Consider the following 22,204-nt stretch of genomic DNA (forward strand, 5'->3'; position numbering starts at 1 on the left):
CCCTTAACCTTACTTTTATTAGGACACTACGGGCAATTTATCATGGCCAATCCACCTAACCCGCACATCTTTGGACTGTGGGAGGAAACCGGAGCACCCGGAGGAAACCCACGCACAAGGGGAGGACGTGCAGACTCCACACAGACAGTGACCCAGCCGGGAATCGAACCTGGGACCCTGGAGCTGTGAAGCATTTATGCTAACCACCATGCTACCCTGCTGCCACTATGTTTTAAAACGGTTAACTTGAGTTCATAGAATACTTTTCCATTTCTGCTGTCCCAGTGTTCTTCTAAGTCGGGGGCGCGACCCGCGGGTGGGTGTCGGGAGGGTCGCGGATCCGTTTGTCCGCGGCGCTCCCGAGCGCGCAAATCCCCACGCAGCAGCCGGCTTTTCATTATGCCAGCTGCAAGCGGCCGCGAATATGTTTTTAAAAAAATTTGGCTGCATTGCGCATGCGATGATCAGCGCGCATTTGCATTCCGCGAACATGTTAGAAAAATTCAGCCGCAGTGCACATGCACGATGATCGGGCGTGCATGTGCAATGCGGCCGCTATTTTTAAAAAACGGTTGCAGGTTTTTGTTTTTCAAGTTCTGTAGTGGTTTTTATTCATTTATTGTATTCATTTAATTTTTATTTTTTTCATTTATTTTATTCATTATATTTTTTTTACAAGTTCAGGGGGGGGGTTTATTCATTTATTTTACTCATTTTTTAAAAATAAGTTCGGGGGGGGGGGGGGGTTTAGTTGATAAAAGTTTACAGGAAAAAAAATTCAGAACTTTGGACAGTTGGAGACTCCATACTTTCCGCTACAGGAAGGCTTCACCTTCATCCAACAGGTTCCATTGGAGGAGCGATACGAGGGCCAAAGGGACCCAAAACCATTTCCTCCATTTTTGTCAGCAGCAAACAAGGCAAGAGAAAATGGTGGGTCGCGCAGATCGGCCGGTGTGGCTCGCGAACCTTGGCCGGGTTGGGTCCCAAAGGTTGGCCGGTTGGTAAAAATGGGTCCCCGGAAAAAAAGTTTGAAGAACACCGTGCTGTACCACACCTGTAGAATGGGCCATGTACTCCCATACCACAATCTATTAAAAGTTGTGGGTCAGGTGAACTCCATGATACACTTTGGGGTTCTCTAGACCCTGGCCCATAACACTTCTTTCTTATTCTGCCTGCAAAAATGAACAATTTGCCCACATTTGCCAGAACTTTGCCCACTCACTTTACCCATCTATATTTTTATGTAGCCTCTTTATGTCCTCCTCACATCTTACATTCCTCCCTAGAACAGATTAAACATGCAGCAAGCAGTCAACATGTGGGTTGGGCTGTAACCTCTGAGGGGGAATGAGGGCAAAGCGCACGGTAACACAGTGATTAGCACTGTTGCTTCACAGCACCAGGGTCCCAGGTTCGATTCCCACTTGGGTCACTGTCTGTGCAGAGTCAGCACGTTCTCCCAGTGCCTGCATGGGGGTTTCCTCAGGGTGCTCCGGTTCCCTCCCACAAGTCCTGAAAGATGTGTTTGTAAGGACATTCTGAATTCTTCCTCTGTGTACCCGAACAGGTGCCGGAATGTGGCGACTGGGGGATTTTCACAGTAACTTCATTGCATTGTTAATGTAAGCCTACTTGTGACAATATAAAGAATACTATTATTATTCCTGTTCATTGATCGGTTCCATTGTATGCTCACTGATTTGTCGGGAAATGCTCTTGGACCAGCCCCTTTGTTTCAACTTGGGAACAGTGCTACTAGAGATTTCAAGAAAAGTGATACTCAAACTTGTAATGTAGAAATCAAATCAATTTGAATCTTGTACATTCAAAAGAATAATATGGAATGCAGAATGACTCATTCCTTTGTTCAGGAATTTGGTTTTGAAGAAAGTCAGCAAGAATCAATGCTTCAAACTCCTAACAAGGACATAAAGGGGGCTGCTCGTTTTGGGGCATGTCAGCCAATAGCTGCATTCACATCAGTGAGAATAGGACCATGTTTGCACAGGACTCAGAAAATAGGTTGAATAATTGCCATTTGGGGGAGATAATGATGAGGGCTCCATGCTCCATTACAAGTCACTACCTCAGAAGGGGAAAAAAGACAGGGAATAAGGTGTGTCAAATGGGTCGAGTGTCAGTAAGGGGAACATTTAGGGAACAATGATCATTGCACAATAAGATTTAGGTTAGGGCAAGGAGCAATCGAGGGAATTCTCAGCCAGTAAGCTCAATATCAATCCTCTGATTCTGTAGGCTATGGGCCAAGTGCTGGCAAATGGGATTAGGTAGGAAGGTCAGATGTTATTAATGCGTCAGTGTAGACTCAATGAGCCAAAGGGCTGCTTCTGCACTGTATTATTCTGTGATTCTGAATATCAGTGGTAGGAAACAATGGAATCCTTACTAAAGAGAGAATGGAAAAATATCTTGAATTAAACGTGGATTAATTATGTCTGTATGATTTATTACATAATTTGGTTCAACTTTTCAATTATGCAACAGAGAGGATCGATAAGATGACTGTTATGGTGTTCATAAAGTATCCGATACATGCCACATTGTATTTATCATTTTATTTGTTCATCGGATGAGGACATCACCAGCATTTATTGCCCATCCGTAATTGCCTTTGAGGAGGCAGTTATGAGTCAACCACACTGCTGTGGATCTGGAGCCACATGTAGGCCAGGTCAGGTAAGGATGGCAGATTTCTTTCCCTAAAGCAGATTAGTAAACAAGATGGGTTTTTATGACAATCGACAATGGTTTCATTGTCATCATTAGACTTCTAATCCAGATTTTTCTTGCATTCAAATGTCACCATCTGCAGTGGCAGGATTTGAACTCAGGTTCCCAGAGCATTACCATGGGTCTCTGGCTTACGAGTTCAGTGATAATACCACTATGCCACCACCTCCCCATATCAGCCTTACCAGCAAAGTATGGAATAAAAGGGACAATGGCAATACAAAGTCTGCAGAGGTATATAGATAGTTTAAGTGAGCGGGCAAGAGTCTGGCAGATGGGAGTTCAATGTTGGTAAATGTGAGGTCATCTATTTTGTGAGGAATAACATCAAAATGGACGATAATTTAAATGGTAAAAAGATTGCCGCATGCTGCTGTGCAGAAGGACCTGCGTGTCCTTGTGCATGAATCGCAAAAAGTAGGTTTGCAGGTGCAGTACTTAAATTAAGAAGGCAAATGTAATTTTGTCCTTCATTGCTAGAAGGTTGAAGTTTAAAAGCAGGGAGGTTAAGTTGCAGCTGTGCTGGAGACGCCACACCTGGAGTACTGTGTACAGTTTTGGTCTCCTTACCTGAGAAAGGATAATAATAATATTTATTGTCACAAGTAGGGTGACATTAACACTGCAATGAAGTTACTGTGAAATGTTCATAGTCGCCACATTCCGGCACCTGTTCCGTACACAGAGGGAGAATTCAAATTGTCCAAATTACCTAACAACATGTCTTTTGGGACTTGTGGGAGGCAACTGGAGCACCCGGAGGAAACCCACGCAGACACAGGGAGAACTTGCGGATTCTGCACAGACAGTGACCCTAGCCGGGAATGGATGCTGGGACGCTGCAATGCGACAGTGCTAACCACTGTGCTCCCGTGACGCTCAGAAACTGGCACTGGAGAGTGTGCAGAGAATCCCGGAATGGAGGGAGTTAGTTTATGAGGAGAGACTGAGTAGACTGGGACTGTACTCATTGGAATTCAGAAGAATGAGGGGGGGGGATCTTATGGAAACATATAAAATTATGAAGGGAAGAGATAGAAACAGGGAAGTTGTTTCCACTGGCGGGTGAAACTAGAACTAGGAGGCATTGCCTCAAAATAGTGGGGGGGGGGAACCAGATTTAGTACTGAGTTGAAGAGGATCTTCTTCACTGAAAAGGTCGTGAATCTGTGGAATTCCCTGCCCAGTGAAGCAATTGAGGCTACCTTGCTAAATGTTTTTAAGGCAAAGGTAGATACAGTAAATTAATAAAAGGTTACGGTGAGTGGGCGGTAAGTGGAGCCGAATCCACAAAAGATCAGCCATGATTTTATTAAATGGCGGGGCAGGCTCAAGGTGGCCTACTCCTGCTCCTTGTTCTTCTATTCTTATGAGTATAAAGTTGATTGAGTAACAATAAATAGACAGTAGTGATAAATGACTGTTTATCGGACTACAGGAAGATACAGAAATGCTTCACAGCTCCAGGGTCCCAGGTTCGATTCCTGGCTGGGTCACTGTCTGTGTGGAGTCTGCACGTCCTCCCCGTGTGTGCGTGGGTTTCCTCCGGGTGCTCCGGTTTCCTCCCACAGTCCAAAGATGTGCGGGTTAGGTGGATTGGCCAGGCTAAATTGCCCTTAGTGTCCTAAAAAAAGTAAGGTTACTGGGGGGGGGGGGGTTGTTGGGTTACGGGTATAGGGTGGATATGTGGGTTTGAGTAGGGTGATCATGGCTCGGCACAACATTGAGGGCCGAAGGGCCTGTTCTGTGCTGTACTGTTCTATTCTATACAGTGGGGTTGTTCAGGGTTTGGGCACAATTTCAGAATTTGTTATTGAAAACAATTTGGAAGTACTGTGAACAATAAAGAGGATAGTGATAAACTTCAAGAGGATACAGACAGGCATACACAGACTCAATGGGCAGGCACAGGGCAGATGAAATGTCATACAGAGAAATGTGTGGTGATACGTTTTAGTTGGAAGAATGAAGAGAGGCAATATAAAATAAAGTGTACAATTCTAAAGGGGTTGCAAGAACGGAGAGACCTCAGGGTAGAGGTGCACAAATCGTTGAAGATTAAGGCAGATTAAGAAAGTGGTCAAAAAGGGACATGGTATCCTGGGCTTTATAAATAGATTCATGAAGTAAAAGTAAGCAAAGTCGCCATAGTCCCAGATGACCATGTGTTGCTTTCCCCTTTGAGGGGGAGAGCTGACTGGTGTTGATTTAACCGGTGAATCACTACACCTCAAGCGAAGGGCAAGTTGAAGAGACGTGGGCCTTCATGAATAACCTCAGCTAGTGGGGGAATTGAATGCACGCTGTTGGCTTCGCTCTGCATCACAAACCAGCTGTCCAGCAACTAAACTGGCCCCGGTTGAAGTACAAATGCAAGGAAATTGCGAAGATTCTTTAGAAAACACCGGTTTGGCTTCAATTTCAACTAGAATACTGTCCAATTCTGGACCGCACTGCGGATGAAGAAAAGATTTAGAAGAATGTTTCCTGCAATCAAGGACTTTAGTTAGTTGGATAGATTGGCGAAACTGAGAAAAGAGAAGATTGAGAGGAGGTTTAATGGAGTTGTTCAAAATCTTGAGGGATCTGACAGACTAGAAGTAGAAAAACTGTTCTCATTGTTGGAAGGGCCATGAACCAGATGGCACTAACATAAAGCGACTGGCAAAAGAGACAATGGCTACGAGGGAAAATATTTTGACACAGTGAGTGGTTAGGAGTTGGAATGCACTATGATGTAGCAGATTAAAGCCGAGCACTCAAAAGGGAACTGGATAAGCACTTGAAGATAAAAAGGGCTGGGGAATGGGACAACTTAATTTTCTCTTGAATGGAGCTGCCTCCTTTTGTGCCATAACCTCTCTTTGATTCTATTTGTCCAGGTGGGGCCTAGGGTTGAGGCTTACCCATCTCTGCTCCTCCTCTCCCAATGTCTGCTAGGTAATTGGTTTGTGGATGAGTCAATGAGCAAGAATTTATTTTCTGAATTATAATTTCTCAACCCAATTCTGCAATGTTGCTCCACCGGATAGACCATAAGACACAGGAGCAGAATTAGGCCACTCGGCCCATCGAGTCTGCTCTACCGTTCAATCATTACTGATATTTTTCTCATCCCCATTTCTTGCCTTCTCCCATAACCCGTGACCCTCTTATTAATCAAGAACCTATCTATCTCTGTCTTAAAGACACTCCGTGATTTGGCCTCCACAGCATTCTGCGGCAAAGAGTTCCACAGATTCATCACCATCTGGTTGAAGAAATTCCTCCTCATCTCTGTGGCAATAAAGTTTGAAATATTTAAAGCACACAATTGAAAATATTAGCATAAGTCTGGCCATAATTAAAAGTGGCTCATTTTCATATATATCATAGAATTTGCAGTACAGAAGGAGGCCATTCAGCCCATCGAGTCTGCACTGGCTCTTGGAAAGAGCACCCTACCCAAGGTCAACACCTCCACCTTATCCCCATAACCCAGTAACCCCACCCAACACTAAGGGCAATTTTGGACACTAAGGGCAATTTATCATGGCCAATCCACCTAATTTTCTTATCTAGTCATCAAATACATTAATCCTGTGGTACCAGTAAGTTTCCAATCTCAAGACACTCTTGGATGTCTTCCTGGGCCAAGGAAGGACTGGGCGGTGGGAGCTGGATTCCTGCTCTCAAGTGCCATCTAGTGGCCTCTGCTATGAACATACGTTGGGTGTCAGGAGTAGCAATGATTTAGGTCAGCTCTCATATCAAAGATCAAAGAACATTACGTGGAGACTGGGGTGAGCACAGTAAGAAGTTTTACAACACCAGGTTAAAGTCCAACATGTTTGTTTCAAACACTAGCTTTCGGAGCACTGCTCCTTCCTCAGGTGAATGAAGAGGTATGTTCCAGAAACATATATATAGACAAATCAAAGATGCCAGACAATGCTTAGAATGCGACCATTAGCAGGTGATTAAGTCGTTACAGATCGAAAGATAGGGGTAACCCCAGGTTAAAGAGGTGCGAATTGTCCCAAACCAGGACAGTTGGTAGGATTTTGCAAGCCCAGGCCAGATGGTGGGGGATGAATGTAATGCAACATGAATCCCAGGTCCCTGTTGAGGCCGTACTCATGTTTGGAGAACTTGGCTATAAGTTTCTGCTCGGCGATTCTGCGTTGTCGCGCGTCCTGAAGGCCGCCTTGGAGAACGCTTACCCGGAGATCAGAGGCTGAATGCCCTTGACTGCTGAAGTGTTCCCCGACTGGAAGGGAAAATTCCTGCCTGGTCAACCGGGACCTGGGATTCATGTCGCATTACATTCCCACCATCTAGCCTGGGCTTGCGAAATCCTACCAACTGTCCTGGCTTTAGACAATTCACACCTCTTTAACCTGGGGTTACCCCTATCTCTGGATCTGTAATGACTTAATCACCTACAAATGTGCGCACTCTAAGCATTGTCTGGCATCTTTGAATTTGCTCATATGTGTGTTTCTGGAACAAACCTCTTCATTCACCTGAGGAAGGAGCAGTGCTCCGAAAGCTAGTGTTTGAAACAAACATGTTGGACTTTAACCGGGTGTTGTAAGACATCTTACAAAGAACATTACAGCACAGGAACAGGCCCTTTGGCCACAAAGCCTGCGCTGATTCAGATTTCTTATTTAGACCTATTACTTCTTGCCCAAACGATCTGTATCCCTCCATCCTCAGCACGGTAGCAGAGGGGTTAGCGCTATGGCTTCACAGATTCAGGGTCCCAGGTTCAATTCCCGGCTTGGGTCACTATCTGTGCGGAGTCTGCACGTTTTCCCCGTGGCTGCGTGGGTTTCCTCCGGGTGCTCCAGTTTTCTCCCACAAGTCCCGAAAGACGTGCTATTCGGTAATTTGGACATTCTGAATTCCCCCTCTGTGTACCTGAACAGGTGCCGGAATGTGGCGACCACGGGCTTTTCACTGTAACTTCATTGCAATGTTCATATAAGCCTACTTGTGACAATAAAGATTAGTATTATTATTCCCCATCCATTCATGTGTCTATCAAGATACATCTTAAATGTTGTTATCATGCCTGCCTCCACCACCTTTACTTGCAATGCTTTCCAGGCACCCACCACCCTCTGCGTGAAAAACATTCCCTGCACAATTCCCCTACACTTTCATATCACACCGTTAACCGGCCTGCTGGCCACACTCTAAATTCATGGTTATGTTCGGTTCCCGGCTGGGTCACTGTCTGTGCGGAGTCTGCACGTCCTCCCCCTGTGTGCGTGGGTTTCCTCCGAGTGCTCCGGTTTCCTCCCACAGTCCAAAGATGTGCGGGTTAGGTGGATTGGCCATGCTAAATTGCCCGTAGTGTCCTAAAAAGTAAGGTTAAGGGGGGGGGTTGTTGGGTTACGGGTATAGGGTGGATGCGTGGGTTTGAGTAGGGTGATCATTGCTCGGCACAACATCGAGGGCCGAAGGGCCTATTCTGTGCTGTACTGTTCTATGTTCGATGTAGACAAAGATTTGAGGGGAAGAAAGTACAGGGGGCAGAGAATAATAATGATGAGAGGGGAAGGGGAGGTGCGGGGAAGGGGAGGTGCGGGGAAGGGGAGGTGCGGGGAAGGGGAGGTGCGGGGAAGGGGAGGTGCGGGGAAGGGGAGGTGCGGGGAAGGGGAGGTGCGGGGAAGGGGAGGTGCGGGGAAGGGGAAGATGGATAGAGAAGGTGAAGATGGATAGAGAAGGTGAAGATGGATAGAGAAGGTGAAAGGAGGGCAGATATAGAGCTAAAGCAGATCAAAGGAAGAGGGAGGACAGTATAACAGAGGTGAAAGCAAGATTTAGAGGAAAGGGTGGAAAGGGAGGAAAAAGAAACGAGCAAATAGTTAGAGATTACCTGCTTAAATTGGATCATAATGTCCTTTGAAAGTTCCATGTCTTTGAACATTCCTTCTAACTTGCTGGTGAAAGCAGCACCACATTCTAAAGAAACAAAATGGGAAATGGTCAGAGCTCCAGCTATTTCTAACATGATAGAAATGGTTCCTGAAAAAAAGGACAAAACCAGTCACACAGTAACTGGGAAGACATACCGTGCTTTAGTTTGGACAGCATTGACTTCTCAGCGTCAACAGAAGCACTTTTCCCCACCAAGAGACGTTTTGCCAAATCTTTCTTATAGAAGGCTTCAAATACATCCTTACCTGTTGGAAAATAAGTACATATTGATGCTCAAATTAATTTACAACATTACAAACAAACTGGCTCGAATCTAGGATAGAGTATACTGGGAAGTCCTTTTCCATATATTCAAATAATACCAATGTAAAACAAGTCTTTCCTTTGCGTGGTAACTTTGGTGAATCAAAACCCATTAAGTAACAAAATGGGTTTCACTTTCTGAGCCAAGCATTCCTAGGTCAAGTCCAACTTGGTATTCATATAGGATAAAGCACTCTGCTGCTTCTGTAAGGCACAGGTTTAAGGGCTGCTACATGCGCAACGTTGCTGCAAGATAGAAGCAACTGCGTGATATGGACTCAGAAAACAAGAATGGTGCTGTTAGGAATCCAACTTGACTTCGCTGGAGATCTGTCTCCAGATGATTATCCAATCTCGTGCCTCAAATATCTACATATTTTCCAGGAATAATCAAGAACTTCCAAAAATACTGTAGCCAATAGTGTGTGTTAAACTCAGCTCTTCTCACTGATGACGCAACTCCATTTCTAAAGTTCCATGGATGCTGGTAAGTAAGCCCTTACTAAGTGAAGTCGCACAGACGCTGGGTGCCCACTGTTGCTCTGAGATCGAGATATAAACTTGCAAGTTGACGGTCACTAGGTTATTTGCCCATGTGCAGGCCTCTTCACAGTGTCTGCTAATGGGCTCGAAAGCCACTTTGCTATGTCAAACAGCTTTTACAGATGCACCAAAGAAAGCATCCTATCTGACTGCATCACAGCCTGGTATGCCAACTGCTCAGCCCAAGACCGCAAGAAACATCAGAGGAGTGAACACAGCCCAGTCCATCACATGAACCTGCCTCCCATCCATTGACTCCATCTACACCTCCCGCTGCCTGGGGAAAGTGGGCAGCATAATCAAAGATCCCTCCCACACGGCTTACACACACTTCCAACTTCTTCCATCAGGCAGGAGGTACAAAAGTCTGAGAACATGTACGAACAAGCTCAAAAACAGCTTCTTCCCCGCTGTTACCAGACTCCTAAATGACCCACTTATGGACTGACCTCATTAACACTACACCCCTGTATGCTTCACCCGATGCTGGCGTTTATGTAGTTACATTGTGTACCTTGTGTTGCCCTATTATACATTTTCTTTTCTTTGCACGTACTTAATGATCTGTTGAGCTGCTCACAGAAAAATACTTTTCTCTGTATCTTGGTACACGTGACAATAAACAAATCCAAATCCAAACCACCACAGTGCTTCAAGAAGGTACTCCAGTACCTTCTGAGGGCAACAAGGGATGGGCAGTACGTCAGCCTTGTCAGTGACACTTAAGTCCAGATGATGAATGTACTGTGATTCTTTGCGCAAGGGTAGATAATCACTGTGCTTAGATGGAACTGATACTAGTGACACTGAAAGTTACATCCGGATTTTTTTTCTTCTACAGTATTGCAAACAAAATAGTTTCTTGTTTAGAATCAGAGTCAGGATTTATGGTGACGGTGATGTGCTGAGTGGATGCACATCGGGTGGCTTTCTTCCAAATCAGAACCAAAAAGGACACTTTTAGTCGCATTTTGCCCAAAATTCAAAGACAAAACTACCTAAACGAGAAGAGAACAGCCATGAAAGAATGCCAGCAAACGGGAGCTCGAGGTGCCGAAGAGACTGCAGAAGTGGTGGAAAAAGCCACGAGCAGCAGGCAGATGAGACAAAGGGCCCCAGCCTCCCAAGAGAGAAGGAGACCAACAATCTGAGCATCAGCCTCCGCGACCACCACCCCCACCCTCCACCTAGAGACTGTGGGAAAACTTCCTTATGAAGGAGCTTACCGCCATAAAAGAGGCAATCAGGATAGAAATTCAGGTGGCAGTCAAGGTGGCAGAGGCGATGGCCATCATGCAAAAGGCAATCGATGGATTGCGGAAGTAGAGAGGACAATCAAGTGGAGAAAGCCTCGATGGACCAGGGCGACAGAATCGTTGCCCTGGAAGCAGAAGTGAAAAGGTTGGTGGCGGCCGAGGGGAACTTAAAGGGGAAAGTCGAGGACCCAACAGCCAAATATTTGGATTCTGGGCCTGCCGGAAGGCATCGAGGGTAGAGATCCGACGGGCTACGTCGCCCAAATGCTGGGCAACCTATTTGGGAGAGATAGCTTCCCCAACGCCCAGGAAGTTGACAGAGCGCACAGGCTGAAACCCAAAGCCAGGGCGCAGCTGAGGTCGATCATCGTGAAGCTCCACCGATACCAGGATGCTGAGAGGATCCTGTGGTGGGCTGTCAGCCGAAAGCGAGCACCTGGAAGGACATTAAGTACCAATTTATCAGGACATTGGGGCAAATGTAGCAAAACGCAGGGCCGAGTTCAACCAGGCAAAGTCGGCCCTGACCAAGAACGGGGTACAATCCGGTGCGCTGTTCCCAGCCAGGCTCTGGGTCACGTACCAGAAGCAATGAATTTGTATGAGCCAACGGCCTGGACACGGGACAAGCAAGGCAACGATGAGAGTTGTGCAGAGAAAGACTGAAAGAATCAAAGACTGATTGGACAATGAGCATGTTTGCGCATGACAATGCTGCCTGCTATGATCACAAAGGAAAAACTGGATCACAGAATGATGCGAGGACAGGGGAAGGCAGGTGAGAGTTTAAACAGGGAAAACGGGCAGTCAGCGGGAGGGTAGCCACCACTCTAGCAGGGGTAGCTAGCATGGGAAGACAGACAGCAAGGGGGGTTGCGGCGCTCCTCCTGGTAGGGAGTAAGCGCCTGGTCCAGAGGGAGGGGTGTGGGAAGAGGGGAAGGAGAAAGCATAGGGGGGAGATGGGGAAAGGGCGACGCGGGGGAGAGGTGGAAAGAAAGCAGAAAAGGAGCAGAGCAGGAAGAATGAGTTGGTTTTTGTATAGGCTTTGGAAGGTGAGGAACAGGTTGTGGAAACAAGATGGCGCCACAAGCACCAGCTTTGGAGGGTCCCTAAACAATGAGATACCCCAGAGTGCAGGAGTGCACTCACGTGGTGTACACACAGTTGGCGGCCATATTGGGTGCTCTCTGGACAAAGGGAAACCCCGGAGTGCAGGGGCCCGGTCTCATGGTGAGAACGGTCACCGCGGCCATTTTGGACGGACCCCTAACAAAGAGAAACCCCGGAGTTCAGCAGCGCATCCACCAGGTAAGTATGGTTGATCCCGCAGGAACACAGGGACAGAAACCCCCCAACAGTAAGGGGCTGGTTTAGCACAGGGCTAAATAGCTGGCTTTTAAAGCAGACCATGGCAGGCCAGCAGCAGGGGTTCAATTCCCGTACCAGCCTCCCCGAACAGGCGCCAGAATGTGGTGACAATAAGCGATTTTCGTTCTTTCATTTCAGGATCATCATCTCAAATTTCAGGGGACTTAACGGCCCAGTGAAAGGGTCCAGAGTCTTTGCCCACCTAAGAAGTTTGAAATCCGATATAGTCTTCCTGCAGGAGACACACCCGAGGGAGAAGGACCGACTGTGGTTAAGAAGGGGTTGGGTGGAACAGATGTACTATTCATGCGACGGTATGAGGGCTAGGGGAGTAGCTATATTGATCAGTAAGAAGACAAGTTCTAGGCGACAAGGATGGTTACGGACCAAGGGGGACGGTACGTCATGGTCAGCAGTGAACGTCATGTCCTGGACGGGGCACCGGTAATCCTGGTAAATGTGTATGAGCCCAAATGATGCAGATTTCATAAAAAAATACCATGGCAGAAATCCCCGATAATGACATGCACCGACTGATCATGGGGGGGGGGGGGGGGGGGGGGGTGACTTCAACTTTGTACAGGTACCACTGACGGACCAATTGAACCCCAGATTGTGGAAAAAAGACGGGCATGGCTAGCGAGCTGGGAACATTCATAGAACAGGTGGGGTGGTGGACCAAAAGCAGTTCCTACATCCTGGTGAGAAGGTGTTATTTCTACCAGTCCACAAGTCGTACTGAAAGACCGATTTCTTTGCAGTGGGGAAAGCGATGCTTCCAGGAATAGCAAGGGCGGAATGCTCCGCAATAGTGGATATGGGTTTGCAGACAAGCTGTGCCCAACGGCCTACGTGGAGAGTGGATATGGATTGGATTGGATTGGTTTATTGTCACGTGTACCGAGGTACAGTGAAAAATATTTTTCTGCGAGCAGCTCTACAGATCATTCAGTACATGGGAAGAAAAGGGAATTAAACAAAATTCAAGAAAATACAAGACAATACATAATAGGGCAACACAAGATATACAATTGGCTGATAAGGTCTCCTGCCAGAAAATATCATAAGCCATAGGCTTGTACGTTACAAATAACCAGAAGGGGCAAGTCTCAGCATCATCAGTGATGCCCACTCTTGTTCGCCATGGCAATTAGCGAAGGGAGGGGTGGGGGAAGAGGGGAAGGGGAAAGCATAGGGGGGGGGAGATGGGGAAAGGGCGACGCGGGGGATGGGTGGAAAGAAAGCACAAAAGGAGCAGAGCAGGAAGAATGAATTGGTTTTCGTATAGGCTTTGGAAGGTGAGGAACAGGTTGTGGAAACAAGATGGCGCCACAAGCACTAGCCTTGGCGGGTCCCTAAACAATGGGATACCCCAGAGTTCAGGAGTGCACTTATGTGGCGTACACACAGTTGGCGGCCATATTGGGTGCCCTCTGGACAAAGGGAAACCCCGGAGTGCAGGGGCCCGGTCTCATGGTGAGAACGGTCACCGCGACCATTTTGGACGGACCCCTAACAAAGAGAAACCCCGGAGTTCAGCAGCGCATCCACCAGGTAAGTATGGTTGATCCCGCAGGAACACAGGGACAGAAACCCCCCAACAGTAAGGGGCTGGTTTAGCACCAGCTCCAGGGTCCCAGGTTCGATTCTGGCTTGGGTCACTGTCTGTGCGGAGTCTGCACATCCACCCCGTGTGTGCGTGGGTTTCCTCTGGGTGCTCCGGTTTCCTCCCACAGTCCAAAGATGTGCGGGTTAGGTGGATTGGCCATGATAAATTGCCCGTAGTGTCCAAAATTGCCCTTAGTGTTGGGTGGGGTTACTGAGTTATGGGGATAGGATGGAGGTGTTGACCTTGGTAGGGTGCTCTTTCCAAGAGCCGGTGCAGACTCGATGGGCTGAATGGCCTCCTTCTGCACTGTAAATTCTATGTAAATTGTCCTGCGTGACACAAAACGCTGGAAGGGCATCCAAAGAAGGGGCAGAGAGCAGAATGTCGCTCCATGCAGACAACCTGCTCCTCTACATCTCGGACCCACAGAAAGGCCTGAAATTAATCATGCAACTTCTGGATGAGTTCGGAGCCTGCTCAGGCTACAAACGCAATCTGGGCAAGGGCGAGGCATTCCCAGTGGACCCAAACGGGGGAGGGACAGAGTTGGAGGGACTACCATTCAAACTAGCCCAAAACAAATTCCGCTACCTGGGGATCCAGATAGCCCATGACTGGATACAGATTCATAGGTGGAATCTGACCAGTCTGGCAGAGGAAGTTAAAAAGAACAGAGATGGAATGCACCCTGCTTTCCCTGGCGGGAAGAGTGCAGACAACCAAAAGGTACTGCCAAGGTTCCTCGTTCTGTTTAGATCCATACTGATTTTCACCCCCAAAATGAGCATTGTGTTGGTGTGTGGGGGGTAAGAACCCAAGGATCCCGAAGTCAGCACTGCATAGAAGGAAAAACATGGTGCGGCCCGGCCCTGCCGAATCTACAGTACTACCATTACGCGGCCACAGCAGAGAGGGTGAGGGGGTGGATACGAGAACCAAACTGAATGAGTGAGGCTGGAGAAGTCCTCCTGCAGGGGAATGGCTCTCCGAGCTCATCCCCCAACAAAGTACACATCTAGCCCATTGGTTGTAGCCACATTGTGAACATGGAATAAAATGAGGCAGCATTTCGGTTAACCATGGCCCCATCTGAGGCAACCACAAATTCCCGCCAGCCATGCTTGACGTCATCGTTAGACGCCACCTTTAGAAAATGGAGACAGGCAGGGGGGGACACTAGCGGTCAGGGACTTTTACATAGGGGACAGACTCGCAAACTTGGACAAGCTAATCGAGGACTTGACCTGCCGACAGGTCAGGAACTCAGACACTCCAAATTAAACAGTTTCTCCGCAAGGAGATTGCAAGATTCCCCAGAGACACACAACTAGAGGAACTAATCAACAGACAGTAAGGAGGGGGGTACCTGGAAACATATACGGACGGTTGCTGGACAGGGCAAGACTACCACTTGTTCTGGGCCTGGGCCTGCCCCTGACTTGTCGGGTTCTGGGCAGCCTTCTTTGAGGCGATGTCCAAGGTTGTGGGGGTAAGGATGGAGCCTTGCCCGAAAGTGGCAGTCTTCTGGGTATCGGACCAGTCAGAATTACACATGAGGAAGTGTAACACATGAGGGAGCGACAATCAGGGGCAGGCCCAGAACATGTGGGCGTGGTTGGCTGGGTGTCTTTGGCATCATTCACATTTGTCCTCCACCTCCAGGAATAATTGACTCATTCAGGTTCTGGTTAGGTGAGCTCTGTGCACCACTTTGAACTGCATGAGGCTTAGCCTAGCGTAGGAGGAGGTGGAGTTGGCCCTGCTCAGTGCTTCGCCTCAGAGTCCCCAACCTGCTTCCATGCCCAATTCATCCTCCCATTTTCATCTGGCTTCGTCCAGTGGTAGTCTTGCCCTGTCCAGCAACCGTCCGGCAGAAGAGGGAAACTAAGAGGGAAACTAAGCTACCAACGAAGGAAGGGGGAGGGCAGGTGATGAACCACATGTAGAAATCTTTGTAAATGAGAATTGACTTTATTTGTAAATATCAGATACACTTGAGCTGTTACTCTGTAAAAACTGGAAAATACCAATCACAGGAAGGAGGCTATTTGGCCCATCGTGTATGCATCGGTTCTGTAAATGAGCATTTTGACTAAGTGCCATTCGCCTGCCTTTTCTCAGCATTCGAGGCAATAAGGACCGAGGGAAAAGAATACTGAGCCTGTTTACTTGATTATTCAGGTTTTTGCTGGGGTTTTGTTGTTGATTTCACATTCTGGGTTGGGGCAATCTATACCTCAGACAAAAAGCAATTCGCAAGTCCAGAAACAAAACTTATAAAGAGGATTCTCAATGTAGTTTCAAATCAATGTGAGCTCACCATGAATAAAGCGAAATATGATCATGATTTTATCCAGCATTCTTTCCAGCTCCTCATCTGTTGCTTCTTTGTTCCCAGCTCTCAGTTTTGAATCAACATACTTGGCTGTTAACAAATTCAATCACATGTTAGTAATGATTCACCCTGAACAGTGTCATTCTGCAATGAAATGTGAAGCAATCAATTTAATATTGACTAATAATGATTAAAAAAATCAAGTTCAACTACAAAAAACCTCAAACGTTGCCAGTGTGTACAAGATTTTAATGTTAAGTAGGGCAGGAAAATAAGTTCAAGTGGATGGCTGTCAGAGAGACTAAATGCTGAGACACGAAATAAATAATATACTGTGATTGCACAGAACATGGGGCCGACAACCTGACAACAGCTTATTAGAACATAGAACATAGAGTGCAGAAGGAAGCTATTCGGCCCATCAAGTCTGCACTGACCCACTTAAGCCCTCACTTCCACCCTATCCCCGTAACCCAATAACCCCTCCTAATCTTTTTGGTCACTAAGGGCAATTTCTCATGTCCAATCCACCTAACCTGCAGCTCCAGCATTATTGAAGATTTGCCTTCTGTCATTGGTCATTTTGCCGTTTTGAAGAGTTTGTATTTGAATAGTGGAAAGAGAGAGCGAGGTCTCGGGGATTACTGAAAGCAGAATCAATGTGACTGAACGATCTCTTTAATGCTGGGGCAAAGTAGAAGCGAGTGGTGGGGTGGATAGGAGGAACATTGAAAGAAAAAGTATGGCTTTGTATACAGGTCAAGACAAGATCAAAAGAATTAAGAGGACTTCCGATGGCGGCCCCGGAGTGAGTGGTCGCACACAGGGCAGCTCCAGCATGCAGCCATTGGTTTGAGCTTATTTTGTTTAACCGAAAGCGGAGTAATTCCGACAGGAAAGTGTGGAGAAGATCCCCTCCCGTGGCTGGTTACTAGGCCTGGCATAAAAGGTTAAAGACCTGGCCAAGGAACTGGAGGCGACCTGCAGTGCAGTAGCAATTGTGAAGATGGAGCAGTTGATGCCATTTATTAGAGACGAGTTCAGCCAGAAGCGAAAGGAGATGCATGAGGATCAGTTGAAGGCCATCGAGGGAACGGTAACACCTCTGAAAGGATCGAGGGAGAGAGTCGAGCTTGTCTGGAAGCACAGGGGTCGCAGATCCGGGAGATGGAGAAGGTGATGTCCGATCACAGTGATTGGGTGGTGACATTGGAGGCGGAGGTGGGGAGACCGTTGCAAGTCACTGAGGACAAAGGTAGAGGAGCAGGAGAATAGATCCAGAAGGCAGAATCTGAGTATCATTGGCTTGCCTGAAGATGTGGATGACACGAGTGCCACGAGATATGTCTGAAAGATGCTGGCGGGGCTGGTGGCGGAGGGGGGAACTGGACAATACCCTAGAGGGAGCCACCGCAGGCAGTGATTGTGAGGCTCCAGAGGTTTGTGGAGAAGGAGAAAATCCTGTGGCGGAGCAAGGAAAAGCGGAGCAACGAATGGGAGGGGAACAGGGTCCAAATCTATCAGGACATGGCGAAAAGGCGTTCAACAAGGCCAAAGCAGTTCTATACCGGTGAAACTTTGGGTGACTTTTGAAGGCTGGAAGTACTACTTTTAAACCCCAGAGGAGGCTAATGGAAGGGGTGACCTGTGGTTTTGGATCTGTCTTTGTGTGAGTGGAGAGGGTGAGGTCCACGGGGAGCCGTTTGCACAGACCAAGGAAGGAAAGGCGAGGGTAGGGGTGGAGGTGTAGATAGGAGGAGCCTCCGGGTAGGAGCTGCCATACTGGCAGGTAATGCTGCCAAACGGAAGTGAGGTGGAAGAGATGGCCGCGGGGATGACCAAGTGGGGGCGGGGATCAGGGGGGATGTGATGTGGCAGTGTTGGAGAATGGGTAGCGAATTAGGCCATCTTGGATGGGCCCGGTTTAGGGAAAAATCAAAGGAGGTAGAATTGGATGGGGGTGATGGCGGACCGTAAAGGAGAATGAAGGTGCACGCTTCCGATAAGGTTGGTAACAAGGAATGTACTGGGACTGAACGGGGAGGGGTGGGCGAGAAAGCAGAGAATGAATATGGAGAGAAGGTGAGCCGCATGCTATCCCATCAGCTATGGAGGAAGGCAGTGTCGGAGGAAGGCAGTGTCCAGGGAAATTCTGAGGGTACAAATGGAAGGGGGAGGTAGTGTCGGAGTCAGGGAAGATTAAAGAGGCATTCAGGGAGTATTACGAGAAGTTATACAGGACTGATCCGGGGGTGAGGAAGGGGTTATGGGGTGGTTTTGGATGAGCTGGAATTCCCTGGATGAGGATAGGAGGCAGGCTCTGGAGGAGCCAATAGGGCTGAGAGAGGTGGTGGATAGCATAAAAGGGATTGGTTTACAGATGTCTTTCGGAACCTATTGAGTGCACAGCTAGAGAATTGTTCAATGTTTCAGATAATGAATAAACGATCGAACTTTAGGGTCACGTCTGCAGAAATTCAGACATAGTTTCAACTAATACTTCATATAACGAATAGACCATTGTATTCCAGTGCATTTAGTAATAAGAATGTATCAAGGAATGTATGGGCTCGAGGGGCCAGATGGCCTACTCTGCTCCTAGTTCTTATGTATCAATTACAGCAACGTTGATGGCTAGCCTTGGCGTAATAATCCCATTCTCGTAAGGCGGCGTAAGTAGACACTGAATTATTCCTGATGGATACCAGTCAATCTTAAATAACAGCCAATGTTTAATTCATAAATTGTCCTCTAAGTAACAGATATCTATTTGAATGAACCAGGAGGTCTCAGCTGAGAATTAAAAACCAATGAGAGAAAATGAGGGACGAGACCATGGATAAGGATTCCCTCCAGAGTAAGACCTCATGGTCAAGGAATCGTTCCCGAGTTCCTGCCTTCCCAAAATCTTAAATAATTTCATTTGTTTATTTTGAAGTGTTTTCTTTTTGCTTTTATGATTAATGAACTCTTTGCCATGTATTTGGCCAACTCAGGTATTAGATAGAATTTACAGTGCAGAAGGAGGCCATTCGGCCCATAGAGTCTGCACCGGCTCTTGGAAAGAGCACCCCACCCAAGGTCAACACCTCCACCCTATCCCCATAACCCAGTAACCCCACCCAACACGAAGGGCAATTTTATGCATCAAGGGCAATTTAGCATGGCCAATCCACCTAACCCGCACATCTTTGGACTGTGGGAGGAAACTGGAGCACCCGGAGGAAACCCACGCACACACGGGGAGGATGTGCAGACTCCGCACAGACAGTGACCCAAGCCGGAATCGAACCTGGGACCCTGGAGCTGTGAAGCGATTGCACGACCCACAATGCTACTGTGCTGCTGTTTGACATTTTGTTTTTAAGTTTTGATTTTGTTCTTACGCAAGTGTGTTGATGTGAATACTTAGCGATAAAGTTATATTTTGGACACCTCCAATCAACTGGACAATGACTCAAGTCCCTGAGCCTTTCCTCGTAAGACCTTCCCTCCATACCAGGCAACATCCTAGTAAATCTCCTCTGAACCCTTTCCAAAGCTTCCACATCTTTCCCATAATGTGGTGACCAGAACTGCACGCAGTACTCCAGGAGTGGCCGCACCAGAGTTATGTACAGTTGCAGCATGACCTTGTGGCTCCGAAACTCAATCCCCCTACTGATAAAGGCTAGCACACCATATGCCTTCTTAACAGCCCTATTAACCTGGGTGGCAACTTTCAGGGATTTATGTACCTGAATGCCGAGATCTCTCTGTTCATCTACACTACCAAGAATCTTGCCATTAGCCCAGTACTCTGCATTCCTGTTACTCCTTCCAAAGTGAACCACCTCACACTTTTCCGCATTAAACTCCATCTGCCACCTCTCAGCCCAGCTCTGCAGCTTATCTATGTCCCTCTGTATCCTATAACATCCTTCAGCATTATCCACAACTCCACCGACCTTCGTGTCATCTGCAAATTTACTAACCCATCCTTCTACACCCTCTTCCAGGTCATTTATAAAAATGACAAACAGCAGTGGCCCCAAAACAGATCCTTGCGGTACACCACTAGTAACTGAACTCCAGGATGAACATTTGCCATCAACCACCACCCTCTGTCGTCTTTCAGCTAGCCAATTACTGATCCAAACCGCTAAATCACCTTCAATCCCATACTTCCGTATTTTCTGCAATAGCCTACCGTGGGGAACCTTGTCAAACACCTTACTGAAATCCATATACACCACATCAACCGCTTTACCCTCATCCACCTGTTTGGTCACCTTCTCAAAAAGCTCAATAAGGTTTGTGAGGCATGACCTACCCTTCACAAAACCGTGTTGACTATCGCTAATCAACTTGTTCGTTTCAAGATGATTATAAACCCTATCTCTTATAACCTTTTCCAACATTTTACCCACAACCGAAGTAAGGCTCACAGGTCTATAATTACCAGGGTTGTCTCTACTCCCCTTCTTGAACAAGGGGACAACATTTGCTATCCTCCAGTCTTCCGGCACTATTCCTGTCGACAAAGACGACATAAAGATCAAGGACAAAGGCTCTGCAATCTCCTCCCTGGCTTCCCAGAGAATCCTAGGATAAATCCCATCTGGCCCAGGGGACTTATCTATTTTTACATTTTCCAAAATTGATAACACCTCCTCCTTTTGAACCTCAATTCCATCTAGCCTGGTCGACTGAACCTGAGTATTCTCCTCGACAACATTGTCTTTCTCCAGTGTAAACACTGATGAAAAATATCCATTTAACGCTTCCCCTATCTCCTCTGATTCCACACACAACTTTCCACTGCTATCCTTGATTGGCCCTAATCTTACTCTAGTCATTCTTTTGTTCCTGATATACCTATCGAAAGCCTTAGGGTTTTCCTTGATCCTATCCGCCAATGACTTTTCGTGTCCTCTCCTCGCTCTTCTTAACTCTCCCTTTAGGTCCTTCCTGGCTAACCTGTAACTCTCAAGTGCCCAAACTGAGCCTTCATGTCTCATCCTAACATAAGCCTTCTTCTTCCTCTTGGCAAGTGCTTCAACTTCCTTAGTAAACCACGGTTCCCTTGCTCGACAAATTCCTCCCTGCCTGACAGGTACATACTTATCAAGGACACGCAGTAGCTGTTCCTTGAAAAAGCTCCACATTTCGATTGTACCCATCCCCTGCAGTTTCCTTCCCCATCCTATACATCCTAAATCTTGCCGAATAGCATCATAATTGCCTTTCCCCCAGCTATAATTCTTGCCTTGCGGTATATACCTATCCCTGCCCATTGCTGAAGTAAACATAACCGAGTTGTGATCACTATCACCAAAGTGCTCACCTACATCTAAATCTAACACCTGGCCGGGTTCATTACCCAGTACCAAATCCAATGTGGCCTCGCCCCTTGTTGGCCTGTCTACATACTGTGTCAGAAAACCCTCCTGCACACACTGCACAAAAACTGACCCATCTATAGTACTCGAACTATAGTATTTCCAGTCAATATTTGGAAAGTTAAAGTCCCCCATAACAACTACCCTGTTACTCTCGCTCCTGTTGAGAATCATCTTTGCAATCCTTTCCTCTACATCTCTGGAACTATTCGGAGGTCTAAAGACAACTCCCAACAGGGTGACCTCTCCTCTCCTGTTCTTAACCTCGGCCCATACTACCTCAGTAGACGAGTCCTCAAACGTCCTTTCTACCGCCGTAATACTTTCCTTGATTAACAATGCCACACCCCCCCCTCTTTTACCATCTTCTCTGTTCTTACAGAAACATCTAAATCCTGGAACCTGCAACAAGCATTTCTGTCCCTGCTCTACTACTCTGAGAGAAAACGTTCCTCATCATTGCCACCTTCAACAGAAGACCTCTTATTCTTAAATTTATGTCCCCTTGATTGTAGTCTCACATAAATGGAAACATCCTCAAGTATCTATCATATGGATGGCATGGTAACACAGTGGTTAGGACTGCTGCCTCACAGCTCTGGGGTGGCAGGTTCAATTCAGGCCTCGGGTGATTGTGTAAAGCTTGCTTGTTGTCCCCGTGTCTGTGTGGGTTTCCTCCCACAGTCCAAAGTTGTGCAGGTTAGGTGGATTGGCCATGCTA

The 22,204-nt window shown here is 47.1% G+C and overlaps 1 protein-coding gene across 4 annotated transcripts in view; it reads right to left on the minus strand.

Annotated features, from left to right (window-relative positions):
• The window catches only part of LOC119969338 (cullin-4A), a 187,190-nt gene that overhangs the window by 75,161 nt on the left and 89,825 nt on the right, over positions 1-22,204 (minus strand). For all 4 annotated transcript variants that reach the window (XR_005461334.1, XM_038802850.1, XM_038802849.1 and 1 more), the window contains 3 exons: positions 16,088-16,192; positions 8,823-8,933; positions 8,627-8,712 (listed from right to left, as the gene is read on the minus strand). Coding sequence is in view for 3 of the 4 variants with exons in the window: in XM_038802850.1 (XP_038658778.1) it covers positions 8,627-8,712; positions 8,823-8,933; positions 16,088-16,192 (302 nt within the window). In the remaining variant the exon portion in view is untranslated. The remainder of the gene's footprint in view (positions 1-8,626; positions 8,713-8,822; positions 8,934-16,087; positions 16,193-22,204) is intronic.

Source organism: Scyliorhinus canicula, chromosome 7 (assembly GCF_902713615.1).
Source record: "Scyliorhinus canicula chromosome 7, sScyCan1.1, whole genome shotgun sequence".
NCBI classification, from domain to species: Eukaryota; Metazoa; Chordata; class Chondrichthyes; order Carcharhiniformes; family Scyliorhinidae; genus Scyliorhinus; species Scyliorhinus canicula.